This window comes from Falco punctatus, assembly GCF_963210335.1.
Source record: "Falco punctatus genome assembly, chromosome: 7".
NCBI lineage: Eukaryota > Metazoa > Chordata > Aves > Falconiformes > Falconidae > Falco > Falco punctatus.
Window position 1 is genome coordinate 55656658 of NC_137587.1, and position 27262 is coordinate 55683919.

A 27262-nucleotide genomic window follows, 5' to 3' on the forward strand; every position below is an offset into this window, starting at 1 on the left:
CCTGCACATATGCCAGTTCTTTCCACACTGTGGAATGGGAAGGGAGTGTGTGAAACCTCTTGGAGGTTTGCTTTTGCAGCAACTCTGATCATTTCCATTTCCAAACACTCGGTATCATTTGCCATTCTATGCTGAGCTGATATCAACATGCATCAGTTAGGTTCCTTGTCCTTATTCTCCTTTAATTTCTGAATGCCCAAATCATATATCAACTAAATATCATGTTTGTTGCAAAGAGAGCTCACTCCCATTGTATTAGATTTTTCTTTGCTCTCTCCTATTTTCTTTTGCAATGTTTACCTGTCTCGGCTTTTAAAAATTTAAGCTAATGCTATTTGACTTCCAAAATTTAACTTTGGTAATCATACAGTTCCCGCTGCCCCCCGCCCCCTCCATCCTGTAGGCTCTGTTTTTTACCTTAACATTCTCTTTGAGTTGGTTATTCACTATGTCTTCCCCAAGAACACAGGGCTGAAACTGCTCCAAGTTCTCATCTCTGACTGCAAATACAAATTCCTAACAAATTTTCCAATACTATTTCACATTTGAGTAATTTCTCTAAGTATCTTTGATCAGCTTTTCTGAAACACCATCTATGCTTTCACTACCCAAATAATTAACGATATTCACTTCCCAGTTCTTCATTGAATCAGATAATGTGGGTATCGAACCTGGTAATCTCAGACAACATTAATAGCATGTGTTCTTGAACCGTAACTATGATTTTTATTTCCCTTTTAAAATGTGATTTTTAGCTATCAGACAGAGACTAAATATTCCAAGTGTTAGCTAACCCAGTATTTCAGCTTGCCCATGCAGTAGTCACTAAACCACAGTTCTAAAAAAAGTACTAAAGAAGTACTGAAGTACTAAATAAGGGTATGAAACACAGAGTTCACAGAGGAAAGGAAACAGATCTTTACATTGCAAAGATTTAAGTATCAGTAAATAACAAATCTAAAAGTCCCACCAGGGCTGTCTTGTTTCTTAAGGGTGTATTACAACAACACACATGATTATTCTGAGTAAGTGTGCTACACAATTAAGGGAAAATATTTTACTAAAGATGTGCAGAGGCAAAAAGTTTAGACCTTTATTTCCAAATATACAAGCATATTTCAGCTGAAGAATTTGTTCTTGATTTTTTAATCTGTTCCTTTTAATGGAACAGATATTTTATTTTATTAACAATTTCTTCTGTCTCATGGTGTGTACAATGCATGTTTGACAAGCGCTGGAAAGTCCTAAATTTGCTTGTGCATCAGGTTCTAATCACATTTTACATTGTTTTAACTAGTAGAATGAGAATTTTACAACTTAAATAGTAGAATTCATACTTTTCCCCTCAAACTTGTCAAGTTTCTTGTGTCATGTAAGACCCACAAGTTGCCCATACAACACCCATTGAATGGTCTGGTCTGGTCCCTCAGTTACCACAATGCTTGCTGAGGCAATCACACCATGTTTCAGCTGGATTTATCATCTGATACAGTTCAAACTGCTCTATCACAGCATCCTTTTTACCTCCAAGGTACATATAAAATTAGGGTTTCCAAAACCGCTTGAGGGAAAAAATTCTAAGCCACATCATACCATTGTGAAACCCCCCATCAGAATACTTGGAGCATTTCTACAACAGGATTCAAATGGATATAGGCCTGAATATTCCACTGAGACATTGCATGGCCATCTATTTCTGATAAGGAGTCACAGTTTTGCAGTATTCTTGTGCATTCAACTGATATTTTCTCTTCTAGGACAAGCAAGGGGCAAGAGGCTTTCTGTCATTTTTCTCAACAGTTTTTACATGATGCTTTCGTATTGGGAGAAGCTTTTCTTTTAAAAAAAAGGTGTGCAAAGCAACTCTGAACAGTTTTTCAATTTCTTCCACCCACAGCATCTTCATCTCTTGCTCCTGATATCTCCTGTTTTTCAAAGACACTTTATTCCTAGTGTTCTTCCACTTCCAAAACAACAGTGAACATGGGAGAGAAGTCACAGATATAAACTCTCTCCCTTAACCTGTCCCTACTCCATCCACTCCTGATTCTCATTTCACATCTTACACAATCACTCAGCTGTGCTTTAGGGAACCCCCTAATTTCCTCAGAGGAACTCTGTCCTTTCTCCATTTCTCCCTCACATTTGGGTAAGAATATAGCTAGAACGATTTTTATGATAATTAACCACCAATTACTCTTAATTTCAGTGACGAGACTGAAATAAAACACATGTATGTATTTGTTTCATCTGAATGTTTTATAGTAAGTATATTTGCTATACAGATAGTCAGATAAAAATCTGCACTTTCATTAAGAGAGGAACTTCACATAAGTTGTATAAATGGAGTAAATAAGAAAAGAGTGTTATTTCCTCTGTAGAGTAAGAACTTGTTCCTTAATAATGATGCTGCAGAAAATTACTGAGCAAAGAAATGTTTCTTACCAGGACTGAAACAGTCCTTCATTTATTTAAAGGAAAGAAAGGGATCAGAAGGCAACAAACTCTTCCAACTTCTGGTTAAGACCAGGAGGTTTCTTTGGTAATTATACGGTGGGCCCATAAAAAGTGTGGTACCTTCTACCAAGAGGCAAGCACAGCTCCATGTACAGAGTGCCCTTCAGTATCTATCCTATTCTGGCTGAAAGAAACAGACTTGCTCTTGCTCCCCTTCAAACCATTCCATTAAATGCCACTGTAGGCACCTCTAATAATTGTTTAGCCATAGCAGAGATGTAAGTTTAAATTTTAAATTTTGCATAAGTCATCAGAGCTAGACTATGCCCAGATTTTCTAGAATCTCTCTGTAAAATAGCTCCTAAGAGCTACAAGAGCTAAAACTTTTCCCTAGGCCTTCACCTTGTCACATTTCAATTAGTGCAACATCTGTTTCTCCAGCCTTAATGTGTGAAACATGTTCCTTTGCACTCCTCCTGTATATTTTATTTTCAAAACCCACTACTCTATCTCTTCTTTCTGTGTTTATCGATTGACTCTCTCTTCTCTGCTAGTGTATCAGCCATAAGCTATTTGACTTGTCTTGGTTATTGATTTTACCTCCCTCTCTGCTACCTGTTCACTTCTGAGAAGTAAACTTCCATCTCCAGTAAATCCAGGATATTGCTCTTTTTTAATTTTACAAATTCTATAAATTTTCAAGTCAGCCTGGTCAGGCTTTTTGTCTACCCAATCATAAATTTGGAGAGTGTCTTTTTGTGAGGCTCATTATTCTTTTTACAAATATATCCCTAAAACTCTTTATAATGCCTAAACCAGTCGCAGCATAAATTGAACACCTTTTGTGCCAAGATGCTATCATAACATTAATACCCTCACACTGTTTCACTGAACGTTCCCTTCTCCCTATACATTTAGTTCTCTTGCATAATATGTTGCTATTTAATTTTTTTGGGGGTGTGTGTGTTCATATACCACATGTCTTTAGTTCTCTTTCTATGATCAGAGCACTAAGTCTTCATCAAACCATGTCAATGTTATATCCTGAATTTTTAAATATCCCTAGCCAGATCATATTTAAAATACAACTACTGATTCAGGTGCATTTCCTGCTCTAATTTTAATAAATCCATGTTTCTTAATTTTTACGGGGAAAATAATTACTTACTGGTTCAAAACAGGTGTATATGCCGTTTTATCTTCGTCTATGATGGTGACCATCAGAGTAATAAGCTGTGCCCAGAAATCCAAATTCTTTGTTGTTGGTCCCTGGTCTTCTTTAGGAACTTCTTGTTTCTTACCCTGTTAAAACAACAGTGAATATATTTTATATTAGAAAAATTATAGAAAATATTATGGGATTTCCACCTAAAGATTAGTACTTGGTTGGAAAGAGTGGTGTATTAAGACTCTTCAGAAATTTTGGACAAGGACTGTCTATCCAACTGAGACTGTGTGACAGACTATACCTGGCTGTGGACATCTATCAAAAGACATACACAGAGAAAAGACAGCGAGGTCAGCAAAGATCATCAATAGAGACTTGGTTTTTAGTGCATGTCCACACTTTAATGAAATACATTCTTAAATTCTTGGTTGTGCTGAAACAGAGTGCAGGTAAAATTGTCTGCTAAGGCAGAACTTTAACATCCTACACAATAAATACTGAACAAATCAATGATAAGGAACATTTCTTTCTTTGTTTTGGATTATACATTGAAGTTTTCAAGCCCAACAACTGCTATGCTGTTCTCTCTAAATGAAGCAGCAGTTAAATTTCCCTTTACTTTTTAACAGCCAAAATAACTAAGACTATTGCCCAAACTATTCTGCATAGAGATTTTTCCGGAGACTCATAGATTGACTGGCAAAAATCACAAACTGTGCAATTAAGAGAGGCAGAGGAAAACACATTAAGTATGAGGGGAAAAAGAATAATCCCTGGACACATAAAAACACTAGGAAAAGGTACACAGGAATATTCAAAAGAGAGGCTTGCCAAGGTGGCACCTTGCCAAGGATTTTAAAGCTATGTGCAAAACCAATCTGTTATTTGATTCAGTTTTTTATCCAGAGAAATGGGATTCTTCGATACTGCTTGTAAGTGAAGAGGACTGCAACCAGTTTTACATCCAAAGCAGAGAACCTGAGATGCCCCATTACATTTTTGTAATAATCACGAGGGAGGACAGGACACACTGATATATCCGATGGATTGCCAACGTGACTCTCTAGTCATTAATTAAAAGTTGGTAAGTAAAGTAGTGGGTTTTATTCCTCTTGACTAAAAGCCTGCTTTCTGAACCTTTTTATATAGCTGTAAATATGTATTAATAGTCACCACTTACAAACATTTATTAAGAATTTTATATTTTTTAATGTCACTAAAATGTGCATTTACAGCTAGATTTTGTCTCTACAGTTTTGATTTATGAATTCTTAGTCTACAGGTTCCTAGACAAAATTATTTTTCAGTTCTTCACTTGACAGAAGGATCAGATTCCTTATCAATGTCCAATAAATAACTTCACAGCAGAGAACCAAATATGATAAGAAATATTTTCATCTCTATGTGAATGCACACATACATACACACATAATTTCTGCTGCACAGAAGTATGTCTATGCGTGCTAGGTCTACACAGCTGTCAGACAGAAAGGGGTCTTTTCACTCAACTAGCAAGCCAGAAAATAACCATGCCTATTATCCTGCAAGTTTAAACATATGCTCCCTGTACTTTCTATTTGTAGTCCAAACATGACCACTCCAATGGACCCCGCGTCTCTTTGAATAGATACGACACTATACTAGTGTCATAGTGAATTAATATTATCTTAACCTCAATTAACTTTTATCTATTAACAGCATTTAGAATGGCAGAAAGGGAATTTCAACAACACAATTGAAACTGTTTTTGTGGTCACTGTGCAATATTTTAGAAGAGCATCATTAATCGCACTGCTGATCTACAAATGCTACGGTTTCAGTGTCTAAAGCAACTGAAATAAAGGTGGGGCTCAGAAGCAGTTACAGTGGACGGTGTGACAAGTATCACCACCAATTAACAACCACACATGCAAACAAGAGTGCTTTTCAAAACAAAAATTAATATTGGAATATTAATGTCACTCACAAGGGCCTTCCCTGGTGTACATTATACTTCTATTAAAAGACCTTGTTTCCATGTCAAAGATTTATTTGTAATATAGCTTTTTTTTTTTTTTTCTCAGAAGCTAGTGCATGTTTAAACTAAACCAACAGAAAGGCAGTTGTAGAAGACCAAGCCAGTTCACATTTAGTCTAGCGTCTTATCCAAGAACTATGTTTCACAGAAAAAACCTGCAACGGCATGTATCTGAGATAGCTTTCACAAATTGTGAATGTGAATTACAGAATGTAAAATTCTGTTCTTTAATATAGATAGCAAAAGGTGATTAATTTTCAAAGTAATAGTTGCACAAGGAGGTGCTTTATACAAAAATTATCTGGCACAGAAATATTTTAAAAATCAAGATAATCTTCTCAAACTAGCCAGAGAAAGTATATTTTAAATAGTCTCACACAAACAGAAGTAGTTTATACTCTGAAAGTGTACATTCCGCCCACACCCAGCTGTAATTTCCATTCTTTATCCTAAAATCTAACTAACAGCTTAGAAATGCTCAAAATCACTGAAGTTGTTTCCACATTAATTGTTATTATTGTTGGCTTTATTACTTGGTTTATGTGGTTTCTGGCAACAGATGCCTTCACAGAAGCATTATAATGAGGTAAAACAATGTTGGAAGATTGATTACATGGATTATTTGCAGACTTCCAAAACTGACAGAAGAAAGTTCCATCTTGTAATAAAAATCATCTTGAAACAGAGCTATTTTCATATTCTACAAATTTCAGTGATACAATTTGTTTGGTTTGAAAACATTTCGATTAGCATAACTGAGAGGCATAGTAAACCGCATTACAGTGTAGAAAAAATGAGCGGGAGGACAGCATCATAAAATTATACTTATATTTTAACATATTCTTAATGCAATGAAGCACCCTTCTAGAGGCACTGAAGTTAATTTTGATACTGTTTTGTTGAAGTCTGCTTTGGTGATGTGGGTTCACCATTAGTCTCTTGCAACCAGTCAGTGAGAATGCCCTCTTATTACATAAAAAAAAACAGTTAAGCTTTTCCTGCTCTGTAGTCTCAAAAGACATTCATCTGTTCTAGTTTTGTAGCTGTGATGATAATAGCTCATGTCTCAGTCTCGTGATTTGGTCCCATATCCAACCAGTTCTCAACAGTAGGTATTCTTACACGGTACAGTGTATTTAGTCTGTGCAGAAGCTGTGGAAAGGCCTTTAAAATGCCAGAATTAGGTTAATTTATACATAAGCAAAGTACATGCTTACAACAATTTACACAAACAAACTTTCTCGAGTATAAACATGGTTAACTATATGGTCTATTAAGTGGAAAAACCTTATCTTGATAATAGTAACTTTCTTTTTTCATGCAAGTGACATCCATTAGAAAGAAACTGCCAGTATCAAACATGAACTAAACACCCAATTTACCCAAGTACTGCCACATTGGCACAAATATGGTGACAAGATATATGAGCCACTGAATACTGCTTATCATTATAGAGGATCATAGCAATACTGAGAGTTTAAAAAATTGTATCTGAAAAGGTCAAGAGGAACATAAATTCTCAATATATAAAGATGACAAAATCACTAGTTAACAGATACTGTTCATGATTCATGACTTTTCAAAAAAAGTATTTTCTGGAGTTGCCTATCTTAAATTTTTGGTGGATACATAATTCACTGAACAAGCTAAAATCGCAGATTGTGCTTGTAGTAACCAAGAGAGCTTTCAGGAAGCATTGATACAAATGAAAGTTTGCCGGTTAGAAGAATCGCCTTCTTTATCACCAGCCTTTTCACTTAGGAAAGCCTGCTTAAAATATCCTGACCCTCTGTAACAAAACTTGGGGTGGTAATGCTGTCCACATGCACAGACCTGTGACATGCCATAAGGTACTGTAGTACATCCTATACTTGAAAGCTCAATAATTAACCAGCTAAAGCCAGAATAGTGATATTCCTAAAAGGCATCTGCTGACAGATCAAACAAACAGTAATACCAGATGATGGCTTACCATCAAGACAGGACAATATAGGTGTTATATGCTCACGTTAACTGATTTGGCTACTTCTTGTCTTTAGGATGACTCTAAAGTTGTAGCATACCATATATCCTTTACCATACAAAAATGTCTAGCAACAATATGAAAGTGGCAAACTTAAATAATGAAAAATTTCAGAAAAAACAGACTACACAAAACAGGCGTGAGAAGGAAATGTGATTGGTTGGGTACTAACAAATATAGCTGTTTGCCTCATTCTGCTTTTAAAAAGGATACATTCTCATCACGTTTCTCCAAGATGACACAGCTCATGATTGCCAGCATGGGAAATTTTTGATCATTATACTGAAGTTCACTGTTACCCATTTCCTATGACTTAGAAAAGTTTACAAAGCAATCTGCTGCAATTATAGACATGTAATTAGATCCAGATTAGGCTTGTATTGCTAAGGATCTTAGATTCCAAATGTTCCTTTAATTAAGATCTGTTTGGTTATATAAAATCTCTTTGGTTTTCATCTCAGCAATGCCCCTGCCTTATACAGAATCTATGTACAGTGAATGTATTCAATGGATGACAAATCTGCTCATCAGGCATTAGACTTTATGGTGCATGCTTAAATTAGGTGTCTTTTTATTAAATCTTTGTGACAGGGAATACTGTCTTTACTAATAGACAGTTCTAAGCAAAATCCTACAACAGTATATTAAAACTACTTAAAGTTATGTGAAAACTTATTTGGAACACATGAAATAGGGTAATATCAAACAGCAGTCAATGCCAGGAACAATACTGGCTTCAGTGGTGATCCCACATGTGTTGGAAGAGAAAATCTTGAAGAGCATCACAGGACTAATGCAAAATACAATTAGTTCCTCACTTTCTATCAAGTGTCCCAAGCTGTTTTGAATAAAATTTCAGTCAGTTCCAGAGGAAAGAAGTTCCAATTATTTTATAGAGCTACAGTAAGTTAGATGTGCTTGTCTAAGGAAAGCTGTATTAATTCACTTTTAGTCATTTAGGAATCCAGCCTACAGATAACCTAATGGATGTTTCTTCGTTTTTTGTAATATATTTTGTTACAGATATTTAATTTTATTGAGAACATCATAATTTCCTTGGAAAACTAGATAATTGCAAACACCATATAAGTAAAGTAGCTTTAAAGAGAAGTCATATTATTCACTTAAGATTTACAAACAGGAAATCCTGAGGATTTTGTGGGTTTTTTTAAAGGCAAGATCCAGACTAGGTGATTTATAACTGTTTGTCTTTTGCCATAGAACACATCAAAATCAGAAAGAGGAAGAGCAATTTTTCATATATTATGTATCAAAATAAATTCTTTTCTTACACTGAATCGTGTTTTTCTCAATTTCATTTTACTATCGATTTCCTAGTCACCTGAGTTCAAATACAAACAATGGATCATGTGGCACAGAGGCAGTTGCTGGAATTTTGATATTGTCTTAAAGAAAAAGAGAAAATGTTAAGGGATTTTCCCCTTTATGTTCAAGAAAAAAAAAAGGCTAAACTTGACAAGCAAACATATTTTGCACTCTGGAAAACTGGCTGAGGGTGGAGAAAGCAATCTCAACACAGTGTGAAGCAGAATTACAATCTACATCTGTATTACCCTGAGACAAATCTGTAAAGGCTGGTCTGTCTGAGGAACACAGGGCTTTCAACTGCTCTCATCATTGATTTTACCTGTTTGCATGACAAATGTCTGGTTTTATTTTGCTTCGTCTTTCATTTGTTATGTTCTGTGCAATCAATACATGACATCTGTATGGGTGTAACTTTGATAAATCCAATCCTATGATTTCAGAAACTAATCTGCACAAAGAGTAAGCCCAATGCAAGCCCCAAGCTAAGTTTCAGAATATGATATTTTCTATATAAATAATGAGAGAATGGAAGCTGAATGGAAACCAACACAGTAGCCCTGATTAGCGTGAGCCTACAGACTGCAATTTTATAGACCAGTCTTAGATGATGACGTATTACTTTTAATGGTACTTCTGTATTTGTAAACTGCTCAGTTAATACTATTCAATTTGGATGAGGTTAAGAATCATTAGGCAATACACAATATGCACTATAGATACATAGCATACACAGATAGACATTGACATGTTTTACACACACCTATTTTTATAATTTTATATATTTTTTATACTTTCATGTAGGTAAAGAATGAAAATTTGGCTTTACAGCATTTACTTAGAAAGGCTAAACACAGAAACCATTTGCAGGCACTCAAAATACCTTCAAAACATGAGGGATTTCCCTGAAACAGTACCCCCTACACATTCCTATTGTATAATAACTCCTAAACTGTTTTCATATTTGAAACAGAAACCATATTCCACGTATCCTTCTCCAGTACTAACTGAACTGAAATGGAATCCTTTTGGATAGATTCTCATTAAGATTCTTCACTCTTTTTCTTTGAGGAACGGGATGTGAAAGGAGCTGATCTAATTGCTCTCCACTCAGGACAGTGTAACATGCACAGCGACTCTGGAGTGGCAAGCCCAGTGCTACCCTGGTTTGGTTTGCACACACACCCCGCCAGAAAAAAAAAAAACGAAAACCAACAACAACAAAATAAAACAACCAAAAAAAGCACTGTGCTTATGCAGGGAACAAGTGGAGAAAGACCAAGGTGAGCCCTGCACTTACTGAAAGCTCTTTGCAGCAACCAGTGTAACCTACCTGCTGTCCTGAAATATCTACACTACAATATTTTTAAGAACGTGGAGGTCTAATTGTAATAATACCCTGCTCTCTGCAACATATCTAGATTAGAGGGCAACTGTGGAAAAGAATGGATTCACAATAACATCATGCATCTTTAAAAATTTATTTATTATATACTATACATCATATATTTTATATATGATATATAGCATACAATAAATATTACAAATTGGATGGATAGAAATGTTGCTCTTTGCAAAACTATAAACCACTGCATTTCATGTTTTGAGACACTCTATCAGCCACTGTAGGCCCCTTGCACTGTAACGTGCACGCTTAACACTCCGAAGGTTATAACGCCAGAACAGTTTACAAAGGACCATGGCTCCAACATTATTGCTTACAAGGTTTTGAATTCAAATCTACTTGCTAAACAAAGAAGAAACAATGATGTTTTAGACCAGTCATGTACAGCTCCAGTAAGGTAAATCAATTTTCTGACCCAATGAGCAGAAGGGTAGTTCTCCCTAACACTGTCTCACAGGCTGTTTCCTAATCTAAGGACACAGCAGTCAAGATCACTGTATGTCCCACACGCTTTGTCTCCTGCATATCACACTGGGACTCTGAGCTTACCATTGCCACAGGAGAGACATCTTAAGGTTATGATAGATATTTCCATGAAAACATCAGTGCAATGATAAAGCAGCAAAGACAGCAAATCGGCCGTGAAGAATTATCAGAACAGAGCACGCAACAAAGAACATCCTGATTCTACTTTCTCTCTCCGTGGGTGATCATATTTTGAACATTATGTGCAAATCTGGACCCTCCCCTTCTCCTCATCCTGAAAATAATATAGCAGAACTGGAAAATGCTCAGAAAAGGTCAGCAAGGTTTATGGAAGATACAGAATTAGTTCCATTAAAGGAACAAATATATGAGCTAAAGTTTATATAGTTTATAAACTTTTCCTTGGTTAGAAGTTTATCAAGACATCTGCTTTGCTCACTATCAGAGACAGGATGATAAGCCAGATGAACCCTTCATCTCATGTAGCATGGCCAGTCTCATGCTCTTAATCTTTTGGCCACAATGTGATCAGAAATCAGAAAAAGATGAAACAGGGGAAGGATGGAAATTAAATGCAGTAGTGAGGACATTCAGAGGACATTCACTATTAGAATATTCTGTTTGGAAACAGAAGTCTGTTTACAGCACGGATGAATACATGCATGATCACGTTAACCTAGATAGAAAGGAGGTTGAAGTACTTTGGCTTCAGCTCAAGTGTGTAATCAGGAGGCCACATGGTTTTGCATACCTGAATTGATGCCTGTCCTGTGATTGCTGTACTACTAATTACCTCATAATCATCAACCTACAGGAAGTATGTCACAAACTTAGATGCAGAAATCTCTGTGTGTGGATTTCTCAGAATTGTAAGTGTTTCCATTTCACTTGATTCTAAGTCAATGTTTAGTGGCCATCACTCTGGAGCTGTATTATGGAAGGTCAGATTTCAATGTGCAATTGCTTTTGCCAGTATTCAGACACAAATTGGACTCGAAGCAACTGCACACAAATGGTGAAGTTTTTATACCCTCATAGCTACAGGAGTCAATAACACAGGAATCTGAATGCTGAGCATCCCACTCCAGCATATACTGTTCTTTGGGGATATTAAGATAGCCCAATCACATAGTATAAATAATTAAATAATAATGATCAATAAGTAAAGGAAACTGTTTGCAAAGAGCTATAATCCAAACCACTTTTAAAAACACGTTCACAACTAAAGGGGCTGGATTGTGAATTAACTGCAATCTCAAAAAAATAAATATTGATTAGACTTTCATTGTTTATGAGAATTTGTATTTAAGCTTTGGGTAAAGTTCAGGGTTTTTTTGCTCATTGTTTTTAATTAATAACTAATCTTTACCAGTATTCAGATTTCAGCACTGAAAAGTATTCAGTCTTCTTGAGATCTAACATTAACTGACAACAGTTCACTGCTATGCACCTAGGGTTAACATAAACAGTTGAAGAGTATAAGGCTTTGGACAGCAAACCAGTTTGTTTGTTCATCTCTTCTGATAACAATACTACCACCCTTCCTTACTTCAAGGTTGAAGCTCTACAGCTTTCCCTACTTTCCCTTTTACCAGCTCCGTGCTGCCACTGGATGATGAGCTATTCTCTTGACTTTCTACCTAGCGTACTCAAACAAGCTTCTAACAAGCAATTTCATCTGTAAGAATTGGTCTGTCTCTGATAGAGAAGTCTCAGCATGGGGTTTGAAATATCACAGCAAAAATGCATCTTTCTGCTGTTCTAAAGTACCTTATCAAAGGTTTTTCTATTACAGTGGCTGACATGCTGCCCATCAAAAACAATGCTACTGCATAAGGATAGGTCTCTAAGTACCCTCCGCATGCCAGATCTGAAGACATTAGAGCCTTTTCAGTGCATCTACAGCAGTATGTGAATATAACAAAGAGCCTCACAACAAATATTACTTGGCACTGAAATTTGCATGCCTGAAAAATAGGACTCTCTGGTATAAACAGCTTTCACTACTGCACATACTTCATGATTCAATTCTTACAGTATTTGTATAAGAAATTAATAATCTACTAATCCTTTGTCATTTTTTATTAAAGAAAAAGAAGTACATCCCAAATGGAAAAGTGACCAGGGACTCACAGATGGGTACTGAAGACTGAGCCAGCTCTCAAAGCGTAGGTCTATCCACATGCATCTACAGCATAATCTACAGCATCGTGTTAATATCGAAACTCTGATTCCCAAAAGCTAGGCTATCGTACGTTACTGACCTGACCTACGGTGCTATATGTCTACGTAGAGATAAATTGCAAGGGAAGAGCACTGTGCTGCTACAGCTGTATAACACCTGGTTCTAGAACTAGTTATTGTGTTGTTAGTTCCTGGTCTTCTGCACCATGCTTCACTGTGACAACACAGAGAGCTAAGTATCAGACAGAAGGAAAAGGTCTCCAAAATCAGGTAGAATTTCAACACTATTCTGCTGAGCAGGTGTCAAATATAGAGTATCCCGGTGTTTTTCTCCAGTATACTGGTGGTATCAGTCATGAAAGGATTTGTAGTGATCAAGAGCTCTTCAGAGAACAGGAAGTTTGATTTGCATTTTATTGATTTCACTCAGTGGAGAAGACTGCAAAAAGAATTATTGAAGGGACTTCAGTCATTTTGAGTGTCAGCCAAGTTTTCAAAATCTTTTTGTTGTCTTAAGAAAACAGAAACAGTGACGTATTTGTAAATTAAGTCAGAAGGTTATCAAAGTGCTTCCTAAACTATTTCAAGGCACTCTTTTTTTTAATATAAAGCAGCTAGCTCCCAACTCAGATCAGTGTTAATTAAAAAGAGAAAATACTGCATCTGCTGCATAAGGAATTAGGTAATTCCTCATCAGAGTGCTTTGTCTCAAACAATGAGGACGTTGTCAGTATATGTGTCAGTAAGACCGTCAAGTAAAACACATGTTTTATCATCTGTAGTACTCATTTGCTTTATGTCATCAGCTGTTCTTTGTATTCTGGTACGAGACTGTTGTATGACGTTTTGCATACTGTTAACATTTACCATGCTTCACTCCAGGAAATATTGCTGTTCCCCAGGGGTGACACAGTGCTGCAAGGTATTTGCTTTGTAACAGTGGTTGTCTCTCTGGCATGAAGGTAGCGAGTAATAAAGAGGCAGTGGGAATTGCTGAGCCTATTTTATGGTTCACTTCTTACTCTTCTTAACAGTGATAAATTTTCCAAAACTACAACTTAAGCACCCTCAATTTCATCATTTATTGTTCTATTTTCACCCCAAAATCAGACAATTACACACATTCAGACATTAAATATTTTCTAGAAATACTGTGGCAGGCATCTTTAACAATTTTAGGTTGAAGACAAAAAGCAAATGCAAAAGGTTACATACAGAGATAGTACATACTAATGTGCAGGAACCTACTACTGCTGGCCAGGTTGAAATACTACTCCTTAAGTAGACTGTCTACGTTCCACTTTTTCATAATATCATCCACAATATGATTCAGGCAAGAAATGAACCATGGTAAACCCCTGAACCTGCAGTGGGCCTTGGCAGGAGAACAGCTGCCAGTCTTTCCCCTGAGTAAGAGCAGGTGGTGACCTACATATGAACCATTTCTTCTTGCTTTGGGGTTGATTGACTCCAGTTCTCACTACTCACAGCTCAAATCTCAGTTGTGCAGCTAAAACATGAACCTCCCGTGCTATAGGTTCACCCAAGCTGTATACCTAGCTGTTCCTAAAATTAAATGCATACGTAGATACATTGGTAGCAAAATATAAGAGGATAATGCAGAAGGCAGTTTTCTTGTACAATTCTAGAGCTGATGCAAAATTTAGGTAGTAATTTCAATTATTTCACTCATATCTATTAAAGCTATATCAATTCGATTGTATTTCTTAGAATTGCATCTCACCTGCTGTGAAACAAAGTTTTGCTATCTGTTATTAAGATATGTGATTGTCATTTGATTACTGTTAGTGATGAGTTATTTTGAATGTGGACTAGTTATCTTAAATTTAAATTTTGCTTATTGCACATTTTCACTAAAATTTCTTGTACATGTTAGTGATCGTAACTCCATAGACACTTGCCTGCTTCAAGTTTCTGCATACAAACTCACCTGCTGGAAATCTTGCTGAAAGAGAGTAGAAAAGGCATACAAATACAGTGAAATACAGTTAATTAACTTTTCCAGCTGAGTGAATATCTGTGGATTTTTTTATTTATTTCAGGCCTTCGCATTACTCTATCATTAATTAAGTAGAGTTGTGTAAGAGAAAATTAATGCAATGACATTGCCCCCCCAAAAAATAAACTGGAGAGAGACATCACTTTAAACTTGTTTTACGTTCTCTACCAATTAGAAAGGCTACAATATCACTGCATTATATAATAGTTGGGTTAAAATAGATGGGTTAAACTATAAATTAAAAATAGATGGGTTAAACTGTGACTTCACAGAAAACAGTGAAAATTTTAAAATACAGATAAACATTTGCATGCGTCACAATGCTTTGCAGAAGTAAGATGACTTCACTTTTAACTGTTTACTAAGACAGCTAGCATCTGCCGATAAACTCTGCAGACTTACGCGATTGTCTAGCAACAGCTCATAATATATTTAAAAGACAAGATCAAATTGCTGCAGAGTAACTGCTAGCAGGAAAACAGAACACTTCATAAGGCAAATATGTGCGATGTTTGAAGCTGCTGCTAATTTATACTGCTTCTCCATTTACAGCATCATCTGTTGGAGAATAAACATACACAAGCACTCAGAGTGTGGAGTGTCTATGGGTGCTGGTGAGAAACTCTTATGTTCAAAGCTTGGCAGCTAGAGATAAGTTTTCTGATGTGACAGGAATCCAACATTAGAAAATAAATTCTTACTTCCAAAAACTTGAATGTATAGCATGTACTGCCTCTCCTGAAATACAGGAATTAATATTTTGGATTCCAGTGAAACATGCTTTCAGATAAAATTTGAGGTCTTTTATCATGTAATATGACTGTTCTCATCTATTATATACTACACAGCAATTGTGTATTTGCCAAAAAAACTTAATTCACCCTTTTCAAGGCTAGAATAGTCATTGAAATACCATTTTTCAGTGTACCACCCAGAAGGCAAAAGTAAGGAACAACAGGTAATGTGATAAAGCAGTGATGCTCATTTTAGACAGTTGTATAATTTTGCAGATACAGATTTCTTAATTTTCATATTACTTACAGAATAAAATCTGGCCATATTATAGGAAAAAAAAAATCAAAAGCATTATCCAGGCTTTTGCATGGCATTTGGAATATAACAAATGCTATAATTATTTTGCATTGATAGTTCAGCCCGACAGACTAATTTTAAGAAATGTTATAGAATTTTCCTTTACTTCCTTGAAGCAATTACTAAAGGTTGGATCCAAGTATGCACCACAGGTGTTAAAATATAAGGCTGGAAAGGCAATATATAATTTTCAAAAAATTGTAATGCTTCTTTTCTAGAGCTACTGAAGTGAAATAATACATTTTTAAAATTTATTTTCCAATTACAGATCTTAAATGAACAGTAATCAATCTAATGTCATATTCCCTAAAGCCCCTGGACAATTTTACAGTTAGGTCCAATATTATGACCAAGTTGTGAATTAACATGTTCATTTTGAAACTCATTTTGTTAAACATTTTAGAGTTCATAGCCATCTGTAGGTTTATTTATGATATATTGCTCCTTCTAACATAAATGAAATGAAAATAACCTGAGTGCTTTAATATGAAGGAACACTGGAATGCTTTGTGTTTACTTATGGTAAACTAACAATAATAAATGAGCAATAGCATGAAACAAGTTCATATTGGCCTTACCTGATCAACTAACTGGAAGTAGAGGTCATAGCAATTGTCAAAAATGTATTTGTAAGTTGAGTCCAGGCAAGCTCTTACACAGTCTTTCACCACAGTACTGGCTCGAGGTGGGCTCTGCAGTTCAAGGACCTAATAAAATATTTCATAAATGGTAGACTGTCAGAATTAGATTGAACGCAAAAAATCCAAGTGTTATAATGAATAAAGTTCTGTAACACAAGATGAAAAGTCTTTAAATATAGCAATGATAAAAATATTTCAAATTGTGTTGACTTAAGGTGATCTTAGTTTAAAGATGCATTAAACCCCATATTAAGTTAAGCAAGTAGATCACATCACTAAGTTTTATTTGAAAGAAAGTATTCGTATGATGAAAGAAGCATATGTGTCCAAGGGTTTTCACCTCTAGTGGAAAACCTAAAGGTTTTTCTATTATTTAGGGAATAATTAAACCATATAATTTCCTCTGAATATCAGCCAAATAGCTCTTCACTTTTTAAAGCAATAGGTTCCACTTTTTATTACACTTTAGGATACATTAATTTGAACTTCAATTTAATGGATTATTTTAATTCTTATGTAGTGCCTAATGCAGTGAAATCACATGCTTTTGTGACAAACGTTGCTTTCTGTTTCTGTATTTTCATCCAGTAATATTAATATATACCATTCCATTCTAAAAATATTTTAGAAGTTGACCACCTAGATATCAACATCTGGAGTAAGTAAGGAGAGCAGAGTTATAACTACCAGGAAAACACAATTCTATGACACGTGTTCCTAAGAAGTTCAACTGAGTTTACTTTATGTGACTTGACTTTAAACTAAATAAAAAAGTATTTTTTTTGTTTCCTTCGGGAGATGTAAAAATCATTGTTAAAAGTGCAAAAGACAGTTGTTTATTTTTCAAAGATAATGGCTTTTACCACATTATTAATATAAAGGATGAATAAGATGACTTTACCTCAATGATGTTCAGTAAGCTGAGAGATCTAATTTAAAACTGAATCAGATGAATCAATTAAGAGCATTAACTAGAGTATGATTTTCCTGGAAAATAAAAGGCAACAGCTTTTTTTTTTTTTTTTTTTTTTTTTAAGCCATTGTGCAAATAAAGGACAATACCTTCATTCGAAAAAAAGTAATGCTGGTAAGCAGGTCCACAGTTGATTTCAGATCTTGGAGTCTTTCAGTATTACTGGCAGGAAAATTATCCTGGTGAATTAGGAAGAGAGGAATCAGGTAAAATTGGAGTTACAGGTAAGATCCTTGAACAGCTAAGAAAAAAAAAAAAACGCTGGGAAAACAAAGATGCCGCTTGGAAGGATTAGAAATGTCCACCTGTTACCTGAAGCCTGCCTGTGAGGAAGTCAGTGATAAGCACCCCTTCAACATGAATAGGAACACCTCTGGATAATGCTCCTGTATTTGTAATATGAATGATTTAAAATATTGTGATAATTCCAAAACATTAATGGAGTATAAAACACTACAAAAAGACTGGAAAATGTTGCTAATAAAAATAATTTATGGGTTCTCCATGGTACATAAACTACTTGGAGGCACAAATGCAGTAGTAAGCTTGATGAGGAAATCTATGAAACATTTGCTATGGTTTCTAGATTAACAGGAAGGCTGATGGGAAGCAGTGTTACGATCATGGCTTCATACTAACACAGCCAAATATTCTCATGCTCCAATATTATCTGGATAACATCCTTCAAAATTAAAAGATCCTAGGATGAACATATCTGCTGCACAAAGGATATGGTCTTAAAAACTGAGTATGTGCAACTTCTACTACCTCTGATACCTTAAGGTTCTTTTACCTATTCCCTTTCTCCTTCAGATTTAGAAAGCAGACCAGATGAACACAGAAATCCTTGAGTTGGAGGCTGCCATTCCTAGAAGCTGAAAGGAGAGTCATAGCTGATGGAGCCCTATATTGCATATGTATCATCCATAAGTTTCATGATCCAGTGGAATGGAAAGGAGAGGGAGTTCAGAATGGTATGATAACTTGCAGGTACTCAGTGCATGCTTCTTTCCTGAAAGGCTGGGTTTGGAGCATACCTCGGTGGAAAGAGCTTCCATAAGGCAGAAATGAAACTGGAATTCCTACCATGTAGAAAAATGAGGAGTGAAGTCTCTTTCAAGATTCCTAGGATCTTAGCATGCAAGTTGCAGCAAAGATGTCAGTCTCTCAAAACAAATACAGCAGTAACTGTAATTTGCACCACATGAGTCAGTGAAGGCAATTCCCAGATAAATTAACATAATCAAGATATGGATTAATTTAACTGAAGTTGTTGAATTGTACTCTTTCTTGAATGTCTGGTCAACCTTTGAGCGATTCTCAGCTTTTGCAATGAAAAGAATAACTTTTTTTAAATTGGAAAAATATTGTTGTTACACTGCTTAAATTCTGTAAACTTTTGTTCCAAAATTTGGGGTCTTACATCAGCACTCAATATTTTCAGCTTCTATGCCAAAAAGGGATTAGTCTCTACAACTTCTTTAAGCAGATAAATCCCACAGGGATATTCACAAGAAAAAACATTTAAGTTGTCCTCTAGATAGAATATGTTACACATACCCTGTATTTAGATAAATCAATCCTCAGAGAATTGTGCAACTGATCCAGCAGTTTTATGAACTTTTCCCTCTGTAAAAAAAAAAACAACAATATGTTGCATAAGAATTTGCAGTTCCTGTAACTGGTGGGTTTTTAGAAATCTGCTTTCCATTCGTAACTAGGAAAATTGATTGTTTTCCATTGTTTCATATAGAAGTGCTTGTCTGAGATATCTGTGTTTCAAGGAAACATTCACTTTATTTTTCATTTCTATCCTATATTGTGATTTACCTGGTACACACTCAACACTGTGCAGCTGTGCAAAACATTAGTGAGGTGACATTGACTTTCCTATGCAGCATTTTACTTTCTTAACAAATGATGCATTGTTAAATAACTCAAAATATCTAGAAACTGAAAAGCATTTCCTGATGTCTCTGACCAAAAATGCAAACCCAGCATCAATTCAGCATAAAGTCCAAAGCGTTAGGTTGTGTTAGCTAGGCTTGTTAAAGCAGATAAGCTTGTTAAATTTTTATATTTGCCTTGTAATTGCCTACACTCTTAGAGAAAGCACTTCCCCCTTCCTTTAATGTGTAAAAAGTGATGCTCATTTACAGCAGAATTTGGTGTAAAAGTATGAATGAAAATTATGCTTCAGAAACAGTGCCTTTTGTAGGAATAAGCTAAGTAGTACTATGCAGTTAGTTTTCCCTTTCAAATGTGGAGATTAATTTGTTATCTTGACAGCTGAAGGTGCAGTGAAAGTATTTTGCTGTGAGACATGCAGATGAGTCATGCCATCCTCAAGTAATACTAATGAGAGTTTCCAATTAACAGTCTTCAAGTTCGAACATATTCCGTAGCCCACTGCACAGAACCGCAGTAATCCTTGCCAGCCTACATGAAAGCAGGAGGCTTGTGGAAGCAGCAAGGTCTGGAAGCTCTCAGTCTGCGTGATTGTATTCACACCACCCCTGAAATACGTGCCGCACTACTATGAAAACAGAGTTCTTTGTGCACTGTCTCTCATCACTGGAGCACTAACCTACACCAAAAGGCACTAATTTGGCACAGTTCCCTGAAGGGATCAATCAAAAGGGAACTTTTTTGTCATTCTATAAATCCGTACTGAACTATTCAGCCAGCCAAATCCTTCCCAGCTGTAGCCTGAGGACTTGAATTTGAGATGTTCTTTTTGATGAATGATGTGCAGCTATCCACTAACAAATGCCCTTTTACCCAAGAGAGAAAAATAATCTAATATTTTGCCTATAAGTCAATTGCTTGAAAAAAGAGCTCCAAATCTCTATTAGTGATGCTTACTACTGTCTTTCCATCCATCTGTTGAACTCTGAATTGGATTGGAATTTGCGTCAAAGGTAAACTGGCATTAACATCAGAGAGAGGACTTAATCTCTGTCCAATCTGAGGATAAAGTAGTTCCGATCGTTAGAAAAGTGGAGAAAAAAAAAGAACAGAAAATCCAGCAAAACATTCTAAATTTCAAAAGCTGGATCAAACTCAAAAGTCTAATAGACCTTGAACATTGAGAGTAGCCTTGTATCAACAGAGATGTAGAGTCATTCCATAATAAACCATTGATTAGCTTATAAAAGAAGTAGTTTATTAAATAAGAACATAGCAATATTGTGCTGCAATGGTAATACAATAATTAAATCATAAATATTCTGATAGTGCTTTTTATCTATAAAACTTTTTTACTTTATGGTAATGGAGCAATGTTAATATTCGTCTTTCAAAGCAAACCCCTAGCAGCAGGAAAGCTCCTGTTCAAGAACATGCTGTCTCCAAACTAAAGACCCAGCCCTGGGGACATTTATATGTGCGTACTTCCACCAGGTTTAACATTTAAAAGAAAAATAAATAAATTGGTATTTAGAGTAAATACTTAAAAAAAAAAATCCAAAACTGAATGGATGTGAAAACAATGACTTAATGGATTTTTAAAATTTTTTACAGACTCAACGACTTAGATTTGAAAATACATTAATATTTGTACTGCTTTAGGAGTATTTAGAACTAATGGTTGACTATTTACAGCTGTAAGCAGTAGCAGCAGATCCTAAGAACATTCAGGATTTAGCAATAATACAAAAAAAATCAATCTTTGGTATTATTACTACACAAAGTGGGTTTTATAGATACATGTTCTATCTCAAAGGTACTTGTGCATGAAATGTAAGCTAATATTTAGCTTCAACTATCTGAGGCCTTGTATTAAAAAATTACGCAGGAATGCTTTACTTAATATACTGCTACAAATCCAAATTTGTTTTAGCATCCAGTGCAAATTTTCTTTACAATACTAAACATTTATACTTTTTTCCAGGCATGGACTGAATTACTTTACTGAGCACAGTCTGATAATTGTGTTTTTGACTTCTGATGGGAAGACAAAAGCAAAACCAGAAGTAAGTCTTTCTTGGTTTACTACTCCAAATGTATAATTTCATAACGTTGTCTTGAAAATCCTGAAATTCATAATGTTTCTATTATTCTTAATACTGGAGAAGAGCATTACTACCTCTAACACTACTTCAAACAACTATAATTTGTATTTAATAAATTGTAATTATGTTTGATATTTTGTGTCAATAAATGATATTTTACAAAATATTATCAAGAGTTCATAGCTACTGTTAAACGAAAAAAAGCTTTAATATTGGCCATACAAATAACAGCCAAAAAAAACCACAACAGGAATGAATGCATTTTTCAGCATTAAATTGTATTTATACCCTTATCTCTGACTGTATCACGTGTAATGGTAGTGATATGAAAGCAATCTCTTTGAATTATTGCTCTCAACTCCCCAGTGAGTGTAGGTGAGCAGATTAAAATACAGAATGAATTAATCTTATTTTTTATCATGTTCAAAGACTAGGAAGTCTACACTGTGAGATACTTACCCACCAGAATGAAAGTTAGCAACAACAAAAAAAGTGCTACCACATCCTGGTATTCCTCCTACAATCTCTGATACCTACATCCAGGTTTGGACAGTGCACCATTATTTCAGCAAAAATAAGAGTCCATCATTATAGGCTGTTTTGAGAAGAATAGTACTTATGGCTAAATCCATTAGGTTAATATGAGCTCACTGATGACACACCCTAAGAAAGCAACTGCAACTGACAGTCTAGCGCAGTTAGTTTGCAAGCCCCGCTGCAATAAAACCAAAAATGGATTGTTGAAGATTTTAGTACTATGAATGTGTGCCAGTAATTTCTACACTATATGCCTTATGTTTCATTATGTAAAGAACTGAACAGTATCTTCTCCAGCTTTTATAATGACTGATTTTAGAGACTCAGGGTAAAATTTTCAAAAGCTAACAGCAACTCTTATTATTTAAAAGACCAACTTTTAAAAATTTTTGAATTTAAAAGTTAATATGGTATCATATATTAGAAAAAAAGAATGAGGACTAGATATGCTATTAAAAAAGTCTACTTACCCCGAAGTTAGTAGCAGCAAACCGGTCTGAAGCAGATACATTCGTTGCTGCCGTAGTATGAGCATAGAAAGCATTTATATTGGCCAACAATGTACTCATAACTGCTGGAACACCAGGGCACATATATTTAGAAGACAGACAGGAAAAGTGCCTACAATTCAAACAGATTGACAGTTATTAAAAACGGCAAAGATTCTGCTCTCCTCTCACCACAATTTCTTTTTGGCTCCAATGATGTAGCTTTCAAGCTACCTCATGGACAACTGCGCAGAAATATTTGAGGAAAATCCAGACATACTTGATATAATTGCACACTATTATTTTCTTGTTGCACACTGATATTTTCACATTGAACACAAAAAGATGCACATTTGCTTCTCACTCTGTTAATCCTAAATACAAAACCATGGTTTAACAATTGCTGTTAAGCAAAACATTCATTATTGAACACAAACTTAAAGTCTAATGTGAACTTACAATCATAAAAGGCTGCAAGAGATCTATGCTCTGGTGGAGGAGGATTTAACTGGTGCCAACAAAAAGACTCAAACCAGCATTTTAACGTGGCTTGTATTTTAGGCTACATTATTAACGAGTGGTGAGGCACCAAGCAACTGTGTTCACCTTCATTTGATTTAGGCCATATCTGAAACGGTTCCACTTTGATTCAGGCCAGTAAAATTTAGGTAATCAGTCTTTTAAACTGGAACCAGCCAAAACCAGAGCTGCAACGTAACAGCACTGTTTATCTGTTTAAAACAACAGAAGATGCCTGCTTATAACAAAGAGCTTACAACATAAAAAGCATGAGATAAGATGGATAAAAGATCTAACCCATGAGAGCGAACAACATCATTGCGAAACATAAAACCTTAATTTCAAGATTTATAGTTAGGCAGGACTGGGAGGGAGATAATGGGGTAAAGAGTAACTGTATAGAGACATGAAAGAGACTGAGGGGGACTAAGCAAAGAAGATGGTGAAAATGAATATAACAGTCAAAGAGAAGACGATGAAGAAACTCCAATAACTGGAGCTCTCTGCATGTCCGAAGGCCCTGATTTTGGCAGCACGCTCCTCTTTGCTGGAGTCTCTGGCTCCTCTTGACTGTTTCTCCTTGGGAGCATAAGGCAGAGCAGTGTGCTGGGCCTGAACCACCTGGGCCCTAGTACCCATCCAAGAGAAAAATTAACACAAGGTACAACTGAACTCCATCCTGCTGAGCTTAACCCACGAACCCTCAAATGGTGCCACTGCCCAGACAATGTCCCAGCAATGTCATTCAAGATTTTTTGTATCTTGTATTTGGATTCCTGTTCCTAAAGTTATAAAAAATGAGCTCTTTATACTTTCTTGAAAGCCTGCACACAAACTCTACCTACACCATGCTTTCTGATATCCTCCTACTGTCTCGGCAGTCCTCCCAATTCCTTCATTCCGAGACTTGCCTTGTGCTCTTGTCACTGACCCTGTTCATCATATTCCTGCTTTCAGATATTTTTTCCTAGGGTCCCCCATGCCACTGACTTTGTGTATTTGCTGATGCCTTTTTTATAACCCTTTGAGGTGATCTGCGGTTTCTTGACTGCCAAACAACTCATACTTCTGCTAGCCTATAGTTTTTAAAAGGGAAATTGGGAAAATGGAGTAAGCCAGTAGAAGGCAGCATGCAAAGTCTGTCTTGCTTCTGCTTTTCCAGTTCTCCTCTCACGGTGCACAGACTCTTACTACAGAAGCTCATCTATAGATTCAGAAATAGGGCTAAAACATTGCTCTGGGCTGTCAGTACCTCACATCACTCCAAGCCCTCTCCAAGTTTCATTTACTTTGCAAACGAGACATCTAAATTGTAATCTTTACTTCAGAAATCTGTGTCAGGTCACAGATATGTTAAAAAGGAAGAAAACTGCCAAACTCCCCAGTGTCCAGGCTCAGGAATCAGTCTTCATTAACATACCTGATGCCTAGCTTATCTGATACCTGAATGGTTATTAGAAATGGACACCATAAAATTATTAGCCAAACTGCTCTCCTCAACAGCCATAGTCAATGAAACAGACTAGAGAACCTCTAAGACATTTGAAATAGAATCAGCTGCTCTCTGATTATCAAGCTACTTGCTTGATAGTAAACACATCCACCTACAGTTAGGTGATCACTATGGTCACCACAGGACAAAAGTTTCGGACTCATCCTAGCTGTAAAGTGTGTTTTAATTACCATTGAGTGCTCAAAACATGTGTGTGATCCATAAATTCAACTATTTCACACTTTTTTTCAAAAAAAAAAAAAAAAAAGTAGAAGAGATGTATAACAACTGACCCTGTAATTGAAAAGTAGTTGGCTGGAAAACTTATAAAATTGTAATTTTCTAACTCTTTTGCATCTCACTCAAAATAAATCCTCTTATAATTTAAGTCGTAACCCCCAAGAAAAAAAACAAGTCCTTAATTATGCATGTGCAAATACCTAAAGAAAATCCCAGCACATATTCATATTTTACTACTTTTAAGTATCATCCAAAGTCTCTGAAGTATTAAGGACATAAGATTTCAACAGGAGTGGATACTGGTATGAATCAAGCCCTTAATCCTACTCCAAAGCTAAACTGAGAAGCTGAATAATTGTTGGATTTTCTAGTTTACCTGACTGGGCGAGGAGACTGGAAGAGAAGGGATCCAATTGGGGATGGGAGGCAGGAGAGGCAGGCTCATATTAAAGAGATTCTAGGGCTACAATCCTCATGTATGGGGTTTCTCTGTATTTGCAGCCTTTCCAGACCAAGCCAGGAGACCCACTTTTTGGGCTTTCTCTAGCATTAGACCAGGGGTCCTCAAACTAGGGCCCGCGGGCTGGATACGGCCCCCCAGGGTCCTCAATCCGGCCCCCGGTATTTACAGACACCCCCTGCCCCACCCCCACCCCCCACCCCACCCCGCCGCGGGTTGGGTGGGGAAACCAAGCAGCCGCAGATGACTCCCTGCCACTTCACCCACGTGCCGGCCCCCTGGTTAAAAAGTTTGAGGACCCCTGCATTAGAATCTCTTTAAAGTATTTTCGAGCTGGATTTATGTATCACATAGTCTTGCACCAATATATAGTGACACTTAAAATTTGTGTCATAGTAGACATGTTCAAAGTGCTTTGCAAATATGTCTCAGCATTCCTGTAAGATAGATCACTAAGCGCTACTACCTCTGTTTTACAAAATTAAGAGAAACTGCTCAAATCTACACAGCCAATCAATCACATGGGCCAGCACTTGAACTCAGCATTGCCAGCTATGTGGGTCACAGGGACAATACTACCAAACCTTTCATTCATTGCCAGTGTTTTTCAGAAGTGCTTTTAAATACTGCAAAGTGAACAAGTGTAACACAGCTATCTGCTCCTCAGGAAAATCTTTCATTGTATATCATGTTTATTATCAAGTAGAACGATTTCCTTTGTGTAAACTACAACAGTGATGTCAGGTGATTCTCACCAGTTTCAGGTAACCTGTAAAGTTAATAGAAATCTCACCTGGTCTATTCATCACATGCATTTTGAAAATGCGATTATCAGAACTGTCTTTTTAAAAACTGACACCAAAATAATTAAGATATACTTTTACCATTCACCTTTAATTTCCAAAAATCTTCTAGTGGACCTAAAGATCCTTAGCGCATGAAGAACCCCAAGCTGGAGTTAAGGCACTAATAACCCCACCTGCCTTAGAGTCACACCTGTAACATGCCCTGCTGAAGGGAGGAGGCAGACAAAAGGGGCAGTCAGCAGCAGTCAGTGTGAGAAGCCATTGAGACTCTTATCAGCTGCCCACAGGAAACATGACAAATTGCAAAAATAGTTGGGGTCAACATCTCAAGTTCAGCGAGTTGTCTTATGCAGGTTCTTCTAATGACTTCACATTGAGCTACTCAAGACCTGGACTGAGCTCTTGTCTTGAAAATAGACCCAAATTGTACCGAATTGTTGTAAGGAAAATTTAAACCTATTGATGTAGCGTATGTCCTTATTACAGTACTAAACTGTTCTACCTGTTATTTGGTTAGTGAAATTGATGATAAAACATCTGTGTCAAGTGACAGGTTATGTGAATTTTTGCTTCTCTCCTTCATTTAATTAAGATCTCTAAAATTCACAGGACCTATTAAGTTTATCACAGGCAATATGGGTCATGACTCAGAGTGCTGATAACCCATTTCCTTCTGCTTGCTAAAATAAAAGAAAGAGGAAACCGTGTTTTTGTAGGCATCTGAAAACAGCAGCCAGTGGCAGGAGTTATTAACCATTCCTAATGGGCATATGATGTCACAGCAACCATTGCTATGTCTCATATATTTCAGAGTAATATGCATTGTTTAAGTTAGAGTCATGTGTCTAAAACTAGGCCTGCTTGCCTCAACTTTCTTACCATGCAACTTCCTGACCAACATGCAGTGCCTGTGAT

At 36.2% G+C, this 27262-nt stretch overlaps 1 protein-coding gene across 7 annotated transcripts in view; it reads right to left on the reverse strand.

The window, feature by feature from the left end:
- UNC13C (unc-13 homolog C) overlaps positions 1–27262 on the reverse strand; it is a 257718-nt gene that overhangs the window by 76937 nt on the left and 153519 nt on the right. For all 7 annotated transcript variants that reach the window (XM_080396569.1, XM_080396568.1, XM_080396566.1 and 4 more), the window contains 5 exons: positions 22813–22963; positions 19353–19421; positions 17882–17971; positions 16757–16885; positions 3626–3759 (listed from right to left, as the gene is read on the reverse strand). In XM_080396569.1, coding sequence (XP_080252695.1) covers positions 3626–3759; positions 16757–16885; positions 17882–17971; positions 19353–19421; positions 22813–22963 — 573 coding nt within the window. The remainder of the gene's footprint in view (positions 1–3625; positions 3760–16756; positions 16886–17881; positions 17972–19352; positions 19422–22812; positions 22964–27262) is intronic.